This window comes from Epinephelus moara, chromosome 24 (assembly GCF_006386435.1).
Source record: "Epinephelus moara isolate mb chromosome 24, YSFRI_EMoa_1.0, whole genome shotgun sequence".
NCBI lineage: Eukaryota > Metazoa > Chordata > Actinopteri > Perciformes > Serranidae > Epinephelus > Epinephelus moara.
Window position 1 is genome coordinate 35,423,179 of NC_065529.1, and position 13,585 is coordinate 35,436,763.

General features: G+C 40.8%; 1 protein-coding gene across 1 annotated transcript in view; it reads right to left on the minus strand.

Moving 5' to 3' along the window:
• Positions 1-4,627: 4,627 nt before the first annotated feature.
• Positions 4,628-13,585, minus strand: part of necab3 (N-terminal EF-hand calcium binding protein 3) — a 77,114-nt gene continuing 68,156 nt past the window's right edge. Inside the window, exons 12-13 of the mRNA XM_050037239.1 lie at positions 12,544-12,635; positions 4,628-5,696 (exon numbers count right to left, since the gene is read on the minus strand). Of these exons, the coding sequence (XP_049893196.1) occupies positions 5,665-5,696; positions 12,544-12,635 (124 nt within the window). The 3' untranslated portion in view covers positions 4,628-5,664. The remainder of the gene's footprint in view (positions 5,697-12,543; positions 12,636-13,585) is intronic.

Here is a 13,585-nt window from a genome sequence, read left to right on the forward strand (position 1 = left end):
GAATTTTCTATCCATACATATAAACTTTAAATATATTAAAATGATAAGGCATCTTTGAGTAAACTGCGAGTATCATTTAAGTAGGCTATGTTGTGGCCGGCCGAGTGTCCTCTTTTTTGGAAATCAAAATATGGTCACCCTATTTTGGAGTAGTTTGGAATATGCTCTTGGAACATTACCAGGACAAAAACAGGACCTGTATAACCATATTTTAGCAGAATGTCATTACTCAGATTCACAGTGTGTTAAAACTGAATTGAAGAAACTAGCCTGTTAGCCAGTTAGCGAGCTGTTAGCTAGTTAGCACACTGTCATACAGTCTCTCCGAAATCCACTGCAAAAGTTCCATTTTTTTTAACGTACTCGTGGCAAATTCCGGACCAATATATTACAAAGGGGAGAAGTTTTGCAGGCACATCAGAAATCACAGAGATTCCCATAGGAATGAATGGACTTCTGGTTGCCTCGTCTCCGTACACATGCGTAAGTGGAAATGAGGCGTCAGACTCTGAATGATAAGCCATGTTTCCATCAGCCTATTTAGATGCACATCTAGAAGTATCGCATCGGAAGATTATGATGGAAACGCCAAAATTCAAATTCAAATTAATTGGTTCTAATTACCTTTCTGTGTATGATTGATTCACAGCAAGACTCAGAGTTCTGTCAAACTATTCCTTTAACATGAGACTGACACGTTTGAATAAGCTGACTTTCAACAATGGTATTTTAATCCGCTTTCTAGTAGCTGCATTAATGTTGAGGGCACATGGGCTACAGTTGCTTTTGTGAGAACAGTTTAAAAAAAGTAAATAAAAAATCACTATGTTCTAAAAAAATGTACTTTATTTTCATCCTTCATCTGTCTGTGACATCTGCTGGAAATATTCCTCTTGAAACAGCGACAGGGTTTATTTTTTGCTTCCTTAAATTTGCTCTAACCTAGACAGTCTTCTCAGTGTTAGTAATAGTGGTTACACTTGCCCCTCAGCGTTTAGAGGAACAGATGAGGAACAGGAGGTGTGGGTACACATCCTCCCAGGCTCATCTACATCACATACTCTACACCATATATTCATTCTGTGTAACCAGCAGACAGCCTGGCTAACAGGAGGCTGAAGATGAGAGGGCCAGTAATCACGCAATGAAATATTACAGCCCCGGCAATCAGTGCAATGATGTGCCAGCCTCTGTGCCTGTGCACGCATTTGTGTGTGCATTTGCAAATTTGGCACAAACAATTTCAGCAATCTCAGCAATTAGATGTTTCTGTCATAACAAGATCCTGGCTGCAGGCAGGGGTCTGGACTTTCCATTGCTATTCAGAGCTTGTAAAACATTTGCTTCAAACTATTCTGAATGTAAAAGGAAAATGGAGACACGCACAAGGACTTCTGCTGAGCTCTCTGGTAGCTTTAGTTCACAGTACATTAGATGTATGCTGCATTCTGAGTCCCAAATCGTACACTGAAGACACTGATACTACATTTGTGTCGCACTGCTTCTGTTGTCACAATATATTTATTATTATTATATTTATTATTTATTTTCAAGCCTCTAAAAATGCTGATTGAACTGCTCACAACTCAGATATGCAACCTGATGCAAAGCCACAAGTGCCATGGTTGGGAACTGCTGGTGCAATGAAGCCTGCAGCACTCAATCATTGTCCTGCATTTTATTCACACAGTTGAGCAGTCCCGGTCACAGAGGTGTCTGCTGTGAGTCACAGAAACCTCACAGTTCAAGTGCTGTCGTTTCTTTAAGACACTGTGGGATTCATAGCTCACAGAGTATTGATGAATACAATTATTCAGGCTGTTGTCGTGCATGGTTTGTTTTTTTTCTATGAAAATAGGTGCACCAAAACTCATTCATATCCTATGTAAGCATGAGCCAGTAATATGTGTATAACCTACAAATTTGGGAAGGTTGAGATCACATGACATGACCAATCGGCATGTAGGGGTGGTGAATGGGTCACAATACACAGGACTTTCCCCAGGAGACTGGTGTTAAGAACTGTGTCAACTTTGAGTGAACTTTGAGCCATTGTAAGGTATGTCGTCACCATGTTTCTTTTCCTAAACCTCATAGTAAGTTTACTTGCTTAAAATGAACCTCTGTCAGGTATGTAACCTCATTGATGGGGTGCTTATTCGTAGGATAGCATATGAACCATTATATGAGGAAACGTTGAGTTATTGACAGGAACGGAGTTTCTACGATCCTTCATTGTGATCTAAGCCATCAGGCTATCTTTTTTTGCAGATTCTTTATTGGATTTTTTGGATGTATACATTTTACAATTGAGTTCAGACTTATTGGGTATATTCTAGTCTTGCCACCAGAAATTTAGAGATCTCCGCCTTCTGATAGTCTGGGGACACTCCTTTCTAAAGTGTGTTTAACACACCGGAGAAAACAGCCGGCAACAAAGCAAAGCCTCTTGCATTTTTGAAAAAGACACGCCCTCCCGGAAATGTGCGCTCCCCCTTTTCTCGTCCGCAAGGACACAAACACACAGAGAGCTTGAAAATGGATGCAAAGAGATTTAACTCGGTTTCATCAAGCGTGTGCTCAGTCCACAAGATTGTGGAAATGAAGGACTTACAGCGACTTGAGCCATTTTGTACCGCTACACGTGTTTTTGGTCGGACTATGTTTACGAGCACAAGAGTTCAGCGAGCCACCGAAGGACCGCCCTGCGGATTTACTATTGGTTCTGCAACGTAGGGAGTTTTTTTAAACTCTGACATTGTATCCACCCATCTAAACACAAAATCAGGGAGAAAGTCATCAGTATTTAGTTAAGCAAAGCGTCTAAAGACTGACTTGTGAGTCTAAAAAAAGTCAGCCATTATCTACTCACCCATATGCCGAGGGAGGCTCAGGTGAAGTTTTAGAGTCCTCACAACACTTCCAGAGATCCAAGGGGAGAGGGGGTAGCAACACAACTCCACCTAATGGAGGCCTATGCGCCCCAGATTGAAACATCCAAAAACACATAATTGAAACCACAAAATATCTCCATACTGCTCAAAAGCACGTGAACACACATGAACACAGTGCCCATGTCTCACGGTCTCGCGCAAGCACACACACACGTGAGCGCAGTGTACACAGAGGCCGTTAGAGCTACAGGCTACAAAGAGGCTAAAAACAGAGTTCAAATGATGTTTTTCCAAACAACTTTTTATGTCGAGGCTTCAGGACACTTGGATCACTACGCACGAGCAGTATGGAGATATTTTGTGGTTTCAATTATGTGTTTTTGGACATTTCAATCTGGGGCGCCGTCAGCCTCCATTAGGTGGAGTTTTGTTGCTACCCCCTCTCCCCTTGGATCTCACTCTAAAACTTCACCAGAGCTTCCCTCGGCATATGGGTGAGTAGATAATGGCTGAATTTTCATTTTTGGGTGCACTATCCCTTTAAAGTGGCACTGATTAATAGTTTTTGGATTCACATTGAATGAAATGAAAATGAAGACTGTGAAAGCAGTTGCTTGCAATAAACCCATATATTACTATAACCCAACTCAGATACTTTACTGGGAGTTGTATCCTCCTCAGATTGTTTATCTTTGTTGTTTATTTCATGGTTGAGTCTGAGAACAAAAGAGTACACTCCAAAAGGCAGAGAGACAAGTTAGCAAAGTCAAACAACCTATGGGTCCAGACATATTTCTCAGGTGAAACCAGTGCTGAAAAGACAATGGAAATTTAATTTAGATAGATAGATAGATAGATAGATAGATAGATAGATAGATAGATAGATAGATAGATAGATATTGCTGTTATACTCCATGGGAAAGGTAAACTACAATGCTCGCAGAGCAATTTCCATGTTTTAGCTCTGTTAAGCTGTTAATAAGTTCATTTCATGCTAACATAATCCTGTGTCACTTCATTTGTGTCAGGGCTCAAGTTTGTATAGTTGTTACTGACAGAGGATTTTGTTTGTACCTCTTGCTGTCAGGTATGTTTTCTGTGTTTTATTGTACTGAATTGAATGTAACATGGCCGCCCTTTTTGCTGTTGTGCTCCGTGGGAGAGGGCCTCAAGTTTATATGTTCGTAACTGCCGGAGGATTTTGTTTTTACCTCTTGCTGTCAGAGTTGTCAGGAGAGATCGCCTCGGTCTGGGCTTTCTCATATCAACACAATGCAGACATCACTAGAGTCTGCCAGTATTTCTGATTCTGATTCTTCTACCTACCTACGAGAGCAATGTAGATTACCTTTCCCACGGAGTATAACAGCAAACGAGGATCTATCTATCTATCTATCTATCTATCTATCTATCTATCTACATTTGTCAGTCGGCCAGAAATGTTTCTTTGTGTTTGCTGGACATTTGCCTACATTTGTCAACATGCTGGTCATAAGAACTGATAATCAGTCAATGAGTGCTGTTTGTTTGTTTGGGATCACTCTTCTCCTCAGTGGCACAAAACTTGATTGAAGCAGCTTTAATTTGCACCGAGAGAGGGGGATGTTGGAGACAGTGGAAAGGAAAACAAATGAGACTGGAATGAAAATGAATCAAACGTTTCAAAGAGCATTATGGAAGGGAACAATATAATGCACCTGTCAAAAACTGAAGATACAGACTCATTTCCACTTGTCAGAACAATTAGTAGCTTTAATGATTTTTATTAAAGTTGCTTCTCAGTTTGTTTACAGCCGGTGGTGTACATTACAGAACCAAAACACAACAGAAATATGAATATATCTCCAGTTCCATATGTACAGATGGAGTAAACTCTACCAGGAGCAAAAGAAATACATGTTACATTAAATATGTTTTCTCTCCGTAACTTAGTAATACAATGAAATATCCTCACAAAGTGTTACTTCCCTTAGATACTCACACTTTCTGAGATACTTTAACAGGAGATGTAACTAATATAAATAACCACTAGTATATCTAGCAATAGATAGATGTCAGGGGAAGGGTTGCTTTTTTTATAATAGCTTTTTGGTATTCTGTGCACATGACAGTAGGATAGCTTGATGAAAGAAAAACGGTGCTACAGTATCATACAGCATATACAGCCAGGGTTTAAAGGAACTATTACTGAAAGCTCTTGGCCACAGTCGTCAGCATGCATGTTTAGGCTGCAGCAACCCTCCATCTCCTCATCTTCTCTGTTTTTTTCTTATTTGTATTCAACGATAAACAACTCATCAAAAGCACAATAACACTACTGGCATGGGAATCTTCATTTCAGTTGGATTTGCTCTATAGTCGCCTATACTAGTGTCGTCTTGGTCGTCTTTCACCGGCATGTTATCATACAAATGCTGCAGGAGAGAGGAGGCCAAGTAAGAGACAGGGTTATGAGAAAGAAACGACTTTTGCATCGTGGAGAGTCAGTCACTTTCAAGTCAATAGATTGGCTATAGGGTGCAACTATCCCGTTTGATATAAGCGGCACAATAATGAGCAGTCGAAGACGGAGGAACATTAAAAGATGCTGCTGGATGACGCCATTGTCTCCGTCTCCTGTTGTTTTCAAACGCATGGATTCCTTTTGAATTCTTCTGTGTATGTGTGCGTTTGTATGTGTGCATGTGTGTGGGTGGGTGGGTTGACGCGCCAGTGTGTCTTTGTCCGTGTGACAGTGTAGGCAGCCGATGTGACATTCTGGATTCGGTTGCTAGTTGTTGTTAGTCATAATCCACCAGGAAGCTGAGGAAACACACATAGCAGAGAGAACGAGAGACGGAGAGAGTTAAGTCGCCACACTCCAGTCTGACTGTATGATGATCTCCTGAGGGGAAATGTCAGGGTACATTTAAAAATCATTCATCTCATTTGCATTTTATAAAGCTCTAATTTTTTCCAATTTAGCAGCTAAATGTTTTCATCAGCAAAATAACACGTGTAAATGATTTAAGTCATTTGGGGATGGTGGCAATTAAAACAATTAATGGCAGGGGAATCGCAGGGTTATAGATACAGGACAGAGGGTCATGAGGCTGTGTGCACACTGTGCTGCTGTTCTCACATCCAGCAAACAGGGCAAATGATTTTACACAATGTTTAACCTGCTGTCTCGTTCAGTAGCACTCGCTTAAAGGAACAGTGTGGAGAATTTAGTGGCGTCTAACTGTGAGGATTGCAGATTGCATCCAGCTGAAACTTCTCCCAATTAGGATTCCTTCATTGTTCAGGAGGTTTTTACCAGGAGTCAATTATCCACAGAGGTCTCTTCTTCTCCAAAACAAACGTTCCAGATGATTTTAACTGGTAAAAACACTCAAAAAAGCAGTTTCATGTTACAAATCAGTGTTTCTCTTATGCTGTTTGGGTCTTCAGGGACAGGTCACTGGCCAAGCACCTACTAATGTGTGCTCACCTTTTTTCTCTGATAACTTAAAATCCAGACGTTCAGAGAGTTTTTACAGGGAGCCGAATTATCGACAAAGGTCTCTTCCTCTCCAACACAAACAAACCAGGTGATTTAAACTGGTAAAAACACTGAATAAAATAGTTTCACTTTAAAAATCTGTGGGTTTTTTTTTTTTGATGCTGTTCGCCTCATTGTGGAGGGACTGCTAACTACAGTGGCCAACGCGACAACAGGAATGTCCCTGGGGTTTGGTTTGTCTGTTCTGGGTTGCTGCAGAAATACTGCAGTGTAGCATGGTGATCTCCGTGGATTAGGACCTGTTCCCTATGTAGATATAAACAGCTCATTCTAAGGCCCTGGGCTGTCATTTAAAAACACTGCATACGCACAAAACAAGGCCTGAAAGAAGCGTATGCCACTTCCCACACAAAAGTTGTGATCTATAAAAGCAGACTTAATTGAAAAAATGTTGACCCATGCTTACGAACATTTTGGAGATGGAAAATTGGCGACGCAGATGGTGGAAGCCTGATTGTAGAAACTGTTCAACTCATGAGTTTTGGCTTTTTTCCATATGTACATTTAGTATAAATTCTACGCACTGTTTTATAAATGAGACCCCTGATCACACAGAAAGCGTTTTAGCAGCTGGAGGCGGCTTTTTGTAATAGTTTTTAATGAGAGTGAAGCTTTTTGCTCGTGGTTTTTGGTGTTTTTGCCGGAGTGCTCTGAACTTGAGTTGAAAAAACTTCAACACAAAGCGGAAAAACGCCCCACGTCTTTTCCATCATCTTTTTTCCCATTGTCCAATGGAATGATTTGAGAGGCAGGCCATCCATGGTGGTCACGACAACAAGTTTACAGTTGGTAAACAATGGAGGAAAAACTGGTCGTAGCTTGGAGCTATACAGCCCAACGATGGACAGGAGGTTGTCAAACTGCCCCGAGTCATCCTAACATATGCCTGGTAACGGCCATCATCGGGGTGAAGCTCCTGGACCAACTGGTGGTACTCCCTGTGATCCACCCTCGTTTTTAGGGTCTCATGTACCCACACAGATCTCTGTTTCCCTGAGGTAAGAGTAAGGACGTGATGGGGTGGTTGCCTGGCAACAACGAAAAGGTGCAGCAAGCATTTTTTACTCGTGAATTTCATTTTTTTTTTTTTTAAAAAAAGGCAGTGTGGTGCGCCTCGCGTTTTGCAACCTCCAAGATGCTTTCTGTGTGATTGCGGCCAGAAACACGATGGTTTCTATTCTCAGGTGATAATACAGCAGAGAAAACACACTTATTATATTTCTTTCCTGCCAATATGTCCACCTGAATCCTACACACTGGACCTTTGAGCTGTGAACAGATGTTTAGTGGTTATAAAAAACGTACTTAAACTTAAAACATCTGGCTGCTGGTGCGAGAAAATGGAAAAAAATATGAATGCATGATGGGTGACTGTCACAGACACAGACAATAATAGCCTCTGCTAGGAGCAGCAGAAAGTTGTGTTTTATTTATTTTTCCATTATTGCTTCCACAGTCGACTCCTCACTGCGCTTGTGATGTGCACCTCATAAACTACCCCCCGTCTCTGTCCCAATCAGTGCACACTCACGTGTCCTCAGCAGCCAAACTCATTTAGGATTCAGAGCAAAATAACCTAATAATGAGGTTTCTCTTTGAGAAAAACAGGCTCAGTGTCTGGATACAAACACACGCTGTACATTATCCTGTAAGAAGCAGTTTAACAGCTCTATTAATGAAGAAAAACACAAACGTACAATCTCCCCGACTGGTTCTCAATATCTGAATCAAACTTATATTCTTTTATAACTTACAGTATTAACCTTTTCTCAGGAGAATTAATTTTCCTCTCCCCCTCCCACATGCAACCTTTATTTATTTTAATAATCCCATTACTTCCTAGTTGCTTGCTTGTGGTCTGGGAGCAGGATCAAGTCTGCATAGGGCCAGCCCCCTCCTTTCGGAGTCTGGGGGGGACCCAAAGTCAGACATACCAGCCAAAATAAATAAACACAATCCACATGCAATCACAATAATAATAGTATAACAAAATAAATAATCTGTAGACGAAACATATCAAAACCACAGTTAAAACAATATAAGATTTTTGCCCAAACTTATATCAATAACCATAAGATGCAACAATGACCTGGTTGATACTGACGGACTCTCCCTGCTGACCTGTTCTGGAGTTTTTCCAGTGATGCCCTGGTGCTGCCTCGCTGCCAGTGGACAGGGGGGGACACTTCGCCCTGACCTTATTATTTATTATTATTAATTATTATTTAATTATTGGTATTAGTGGTGACAAGATAAAGGTAGAATTAGTTTTAATATACTTCCTTCTTCTTTATTATTACTATTATTATTATTATTCATTTTATTAGTATATTTTCTTTTTTCTGATTTATTATTATCATTATTTTATTTGTTTTTATTATTACTTTTATTTATTTTATAAGTATTTTTTTCTGATTTATTGTTATCATTTTTAAAAATTATTATTACTTTTATTTATTTTATTAGTATTTTTTCCTTTTTTCTTACTATCATTATCATTATTTCATTTGTTTTTTTAATTATTATTCTAATTACGCTCATTTATTTTATAGTCACATTTTCGAATAAGTTTCACCTTGTGTTTGACTTTTTTATTTTCAGTTCAGTCAGGTTAATTGACTCAAATATGAAAAATATCTTCTTCTTTTTTTTTAAATTGTAATTTCCCAGGGTTACTTTAATCAATTTCTATTATAAAGACCTATTTCAGTTACACACACACACACACACACACATACACACACACACACACACACTGGTTGCAGTTATCCTAAATAAGCAATGCCTTCTTGTTTATGTTGTTTTTTCCCAACCTCACATTTTCTAACCTGCCTGTTTACACCTGCTTTCAAAAGTGACCCGTATCTGATTCCTTTGTTTACACCACAACAGTTTAGTTCATGTCTCCGACAGTCAGCATGCATGCGTGAGAGTCACAGATGTTGAGGTAAACAACCACGTACAGTAACCTAGCAACGAGCTGAACCCGTGCAGCCCACACAGCTAACTCACCATCTGCAATGACGCAAAGAGGCAGAAATAATAATTAACCCTATTACTTTCTGAAGCATATTTAGAGGCGTGTGACAAATGAATCAAATGTCAAGACGGCAGAGAAGAGTCATGACTCTAACTCGAGCTGGAGTGGCAGAGGTTCCTGCTCCTCTGCCATGTGTTGATCCTGCTGAGGAGTGGATGACGTGACGAGCAGAAGATATGGACGTCAGATGGAAGTCACAGTGCCAAGTAAAAGGTTGCCTGCTGGGCTTATGTCCACATGCAAATGTGTTCGAAAGGAGGCAAGAAGATATTTGATATTCTGTGTTTTCGCCCTGTTTACAGCTTCACAACACACATATCTTTATCTGTGCCATGTGAGGGAAACATCAGAGCCGGCTCACGTGCAACAGGCAGTGTGAACACAGCCCAGAGTGTTTGGAGAGGATATCTCCGCTTGGATGTTTATTTATTCAGAAACATCCAATATTTATACAGTTAACGTCTCATTTGAAAACATTTTCTACCTTTAGGCTCAACAGCCGAATTTTCAAAGTGAGTTATTGTCAGGAGGCCCAGAAATTCTGGACGCAACCCCTGATTTCCACAGATGGAAGGTTTTAGTACATATTAACATATCGTAACACACCCGAGCCTGATGTACTAATGTACGAATGCAATTAGCAGCTGACTGTGACACACAGAGCATCACCACATTAACTAATCGTATCTTTCAGTTGGCCAGCAGGACTAACAGAGGACGAGCCAAAGTGTAAAAAGCCAACATAATGAGCTGTGTCGCAGTTCCATATTACATACTACTGATGAGGAAGTTCAGACTAAGGGACTGTTCATTATTCATGAGGGGCGGGCAAAACAGTTGAGGCACATAAAGTATTGTTTTAAGCACTGGGAAGAGACTCATATTCTTTTATTTTGGGTTAGTGGAGAGACTTGCAACTTAAAACGGCTGTAATTTTTATTTATTTCAAAACACCCTCTGAACCCCAAAACCCAGCAGTGCGTTTGAAACACGTGTTTTCTTTGAGAAAATTGACAAAATTACACAACTTATCAAAGCTACAAACTATAAAAACCAGTAAAAACAGACATTTCTGGCAGTGCTTGAACACATCATGTGCGACAAACAATCTATTAGGATCTGTGCATGACTGAAATTAAATCCTGGCTTCAAACCAACTTCCTCAAACTTAACCGTGACAAATCAGAAGTCATTATCATCGGCCCCTAATCTCTTACACCCCTTTCAACAGTCATGGCCTGGCTTGACTTGGCTTGGCTTGGTTTGGGCTGTCAGCCCAGCACAGCAGGGATTCTGCGTCGTCGGGGGTTGGCTGTGCTTGGTGAGACGTCATCGCTACCTGCTTGAGGGCGGGCGGCTCGGCTTTTGGACCTACTCCAGAGAAGGTCCATCTCTGGCGTGGCTTGGCGTGGCACGGCACGTCTCAACTGACAATTGAAACACAAATCGGCACAGCGTGGCCTTACTCAGCGCGGCCAAGAGTGACAATGGAAAAGGGGTATTAGCAAATCCACCCATAACTTCTCCCTCTCCATCGACGGCTCCCCCATGTCCGTAACCTTGGTGTCATCTTCGATCAAACCCTCTCTTATATCAAACACATCACCAAAACAGCCTTCCTCCATCTCAGAAACATCGCCCTCCTCCGTCCATCCCTCTTTTTTTTCAGCTGCAGAGACTCTCATTTACACATTCATCACCTCCATGCTGGAGTGCTGCTATCCTCCTCTACAGTTCATCATCAAAAACACTCAAGAAACTTCAGTACATCCAGATCTCAGCTTACACACTCCTGCACCCGTGACCACATCACTCTTGTCCTTCATAACCTCCACTGGCTCCCCGTCCCCCAGTGTATCCACTTCAAACTCCTCCTCATCACCTTTAAAGCCCTTCACAACCTGGCCTCTACTCAACAATTCAGAGTTTAGAACGTGTACTGAAACAAAACAAAACAAAACACTTGAATTTTGAGTGTTGATTGTACACTGTTGTCCCAACAATGCCATGCAAAGAAAAAATGAGGGAGCGACACACTGCTACAACCATGTAGAGGGTGATTAGACAGCTCCAGAAAGATTTTGGCAAACACAAAAGCACCATCAACAAAGTATTAAATGTTTGTACAAAAAAATGCCCTGTGAAGTATATTCACTTCCCGTATACTACTCCTGGAAATATTGATTTCCTTTCCACCTTCAAATGCCATCTGAAAACACACCTGTTCAAGCTGGTGGTCTGATCTAATGGTGACACACACACATTGAGATTTACACTGACGATGATTTTATACCTAGTTTTTACAAGTATGATTTCGATGTAGTTATTTTATGAACTTATGTTATGTATTACTGATTTGTTTGACCTCATGTTCTGTGTATACACTGCTTCTTGTTTTTAACGGCACCCTGGAGTGCTCTGAATATAAAACATATTTTTATTACTACGACCTGCAGAAACACTGAGTGGTGACTGACAGCAGTGTCTGGGCGAGCTGACACAGAGATGTTGGCCCAAGATGACCAAAGATAGGCTGAATAATAAGTTATTAGGTGATTTCAAAGCCATGCAGCGTGCGGTGAATGTGAGCTCATCCCTGACGTGGATACTTCTGGCTCACATTCTCAATTCCACTATCAAGCCGGACTGTTTTTCTGAATATATTCTTCGAAAGACTTGGAATTGCTGTTGACACAGGGGAGAGGCACGGCTCTGTTTGAGTGACCCAGCACAGTATGATCACATGCTCAGAAAAATGACAGATCACAGAGGCAATGAGCAGCTGTGCAGAATATCTAGCATCCTCTCAGCACCCGAGGAGTCTGGGTCAACTGTGCCGACACTGTGGCAAATCTGGATGTGTGTCATATTAACACACTGATAACAAAATAAAAACTGTCACAGTGTCTGCTGTCCTCATCACTTACAAATATTAAGATGTTTTTCCAGGCAGACACTTACACATGTAAATGAGATGATGATGGTAAAATATATCGAACAAAATAATGAAGGCCTGAAAATAAATGTCACATCTTACTCAGTATATGTAAATTACTTCTACAAACCTGGGATCAGCATGGTAGAAACTACTTCAGCATCCTCCAACATGTCAATGACGCAGCGCTGGAAATCTTTACTGCTGTTGGACTGCAGGTAGCTGCAGACACAGACCACAGAGGACCAAAAATAGGGAAAAAGAGAGGGTTAGATTCGAGCATCACCTGTAGTAAAATGAATTGTCAGCTGCTGTTTATGTTAAAATAGAGAGTTTGTCACTGGAGATATTCTGCATTTTAAAAGAACAACTGTTCTGAAGATGTTCATTTACTCATCGAGTGGTTAAAGGGGACCGAATATGCTTATTTCTACTAGAACAGGGGTGTCAAATTTATTTTAGTCTATGGGCCATATAAAGCCCAAGTTGATCTCAGATGGCCAATGAAACCACCGCACAATAACCTCTACCATCAGCTCCAATAACTACCCTTTTTTTATGGAAAGAATTTCAAGTACCTTCTGCAGACATTCATCCTTTAACAAAACACGAACAGCCTGAAATGTCTCAAGTAAAATAAGTGCAATTTCAACAGCATGTTGTTTTTCCACATTCAGTCAGTCGACTTCTCACTGTCATCACGTGCATTTATCCACACATTTCCTGATACAAACAGTAAGTATTCATTCTTATATAAGAGAGCTGTATTCTGGTCGGGGTGGAAAAGCCTCTGAAGCAGAATTTTACATGAAGTAGGCAATGCATTGTTTAACTTGCTCCTGAAACCTGGCACCTTTTAGTCTAGATATCTAGCGGGCTGGACTGAACCCTTTGGCGGGCCGGTTCTGGCCCACGGGCCGTATGTTTGACACCCCTGTACTAGAACATGTTTACATGCTTTAATGATCAAAAGACGGGAACTGCCCATTGGTCCAACAGCCCATTGTTCCGACCATATTAAATCAATTGTTATGAAGTCCCGTTGTTCCGAAATCATCATGATGCCCTGTGGTTAAGATCTGGTTAGGTTTAGGCACAAAAACCACTTGGTTAGGGTCAGGAAAAGATCATGGTGTGGGTTATGAAAAAGAAAGCAGCAAACACATAAGCCG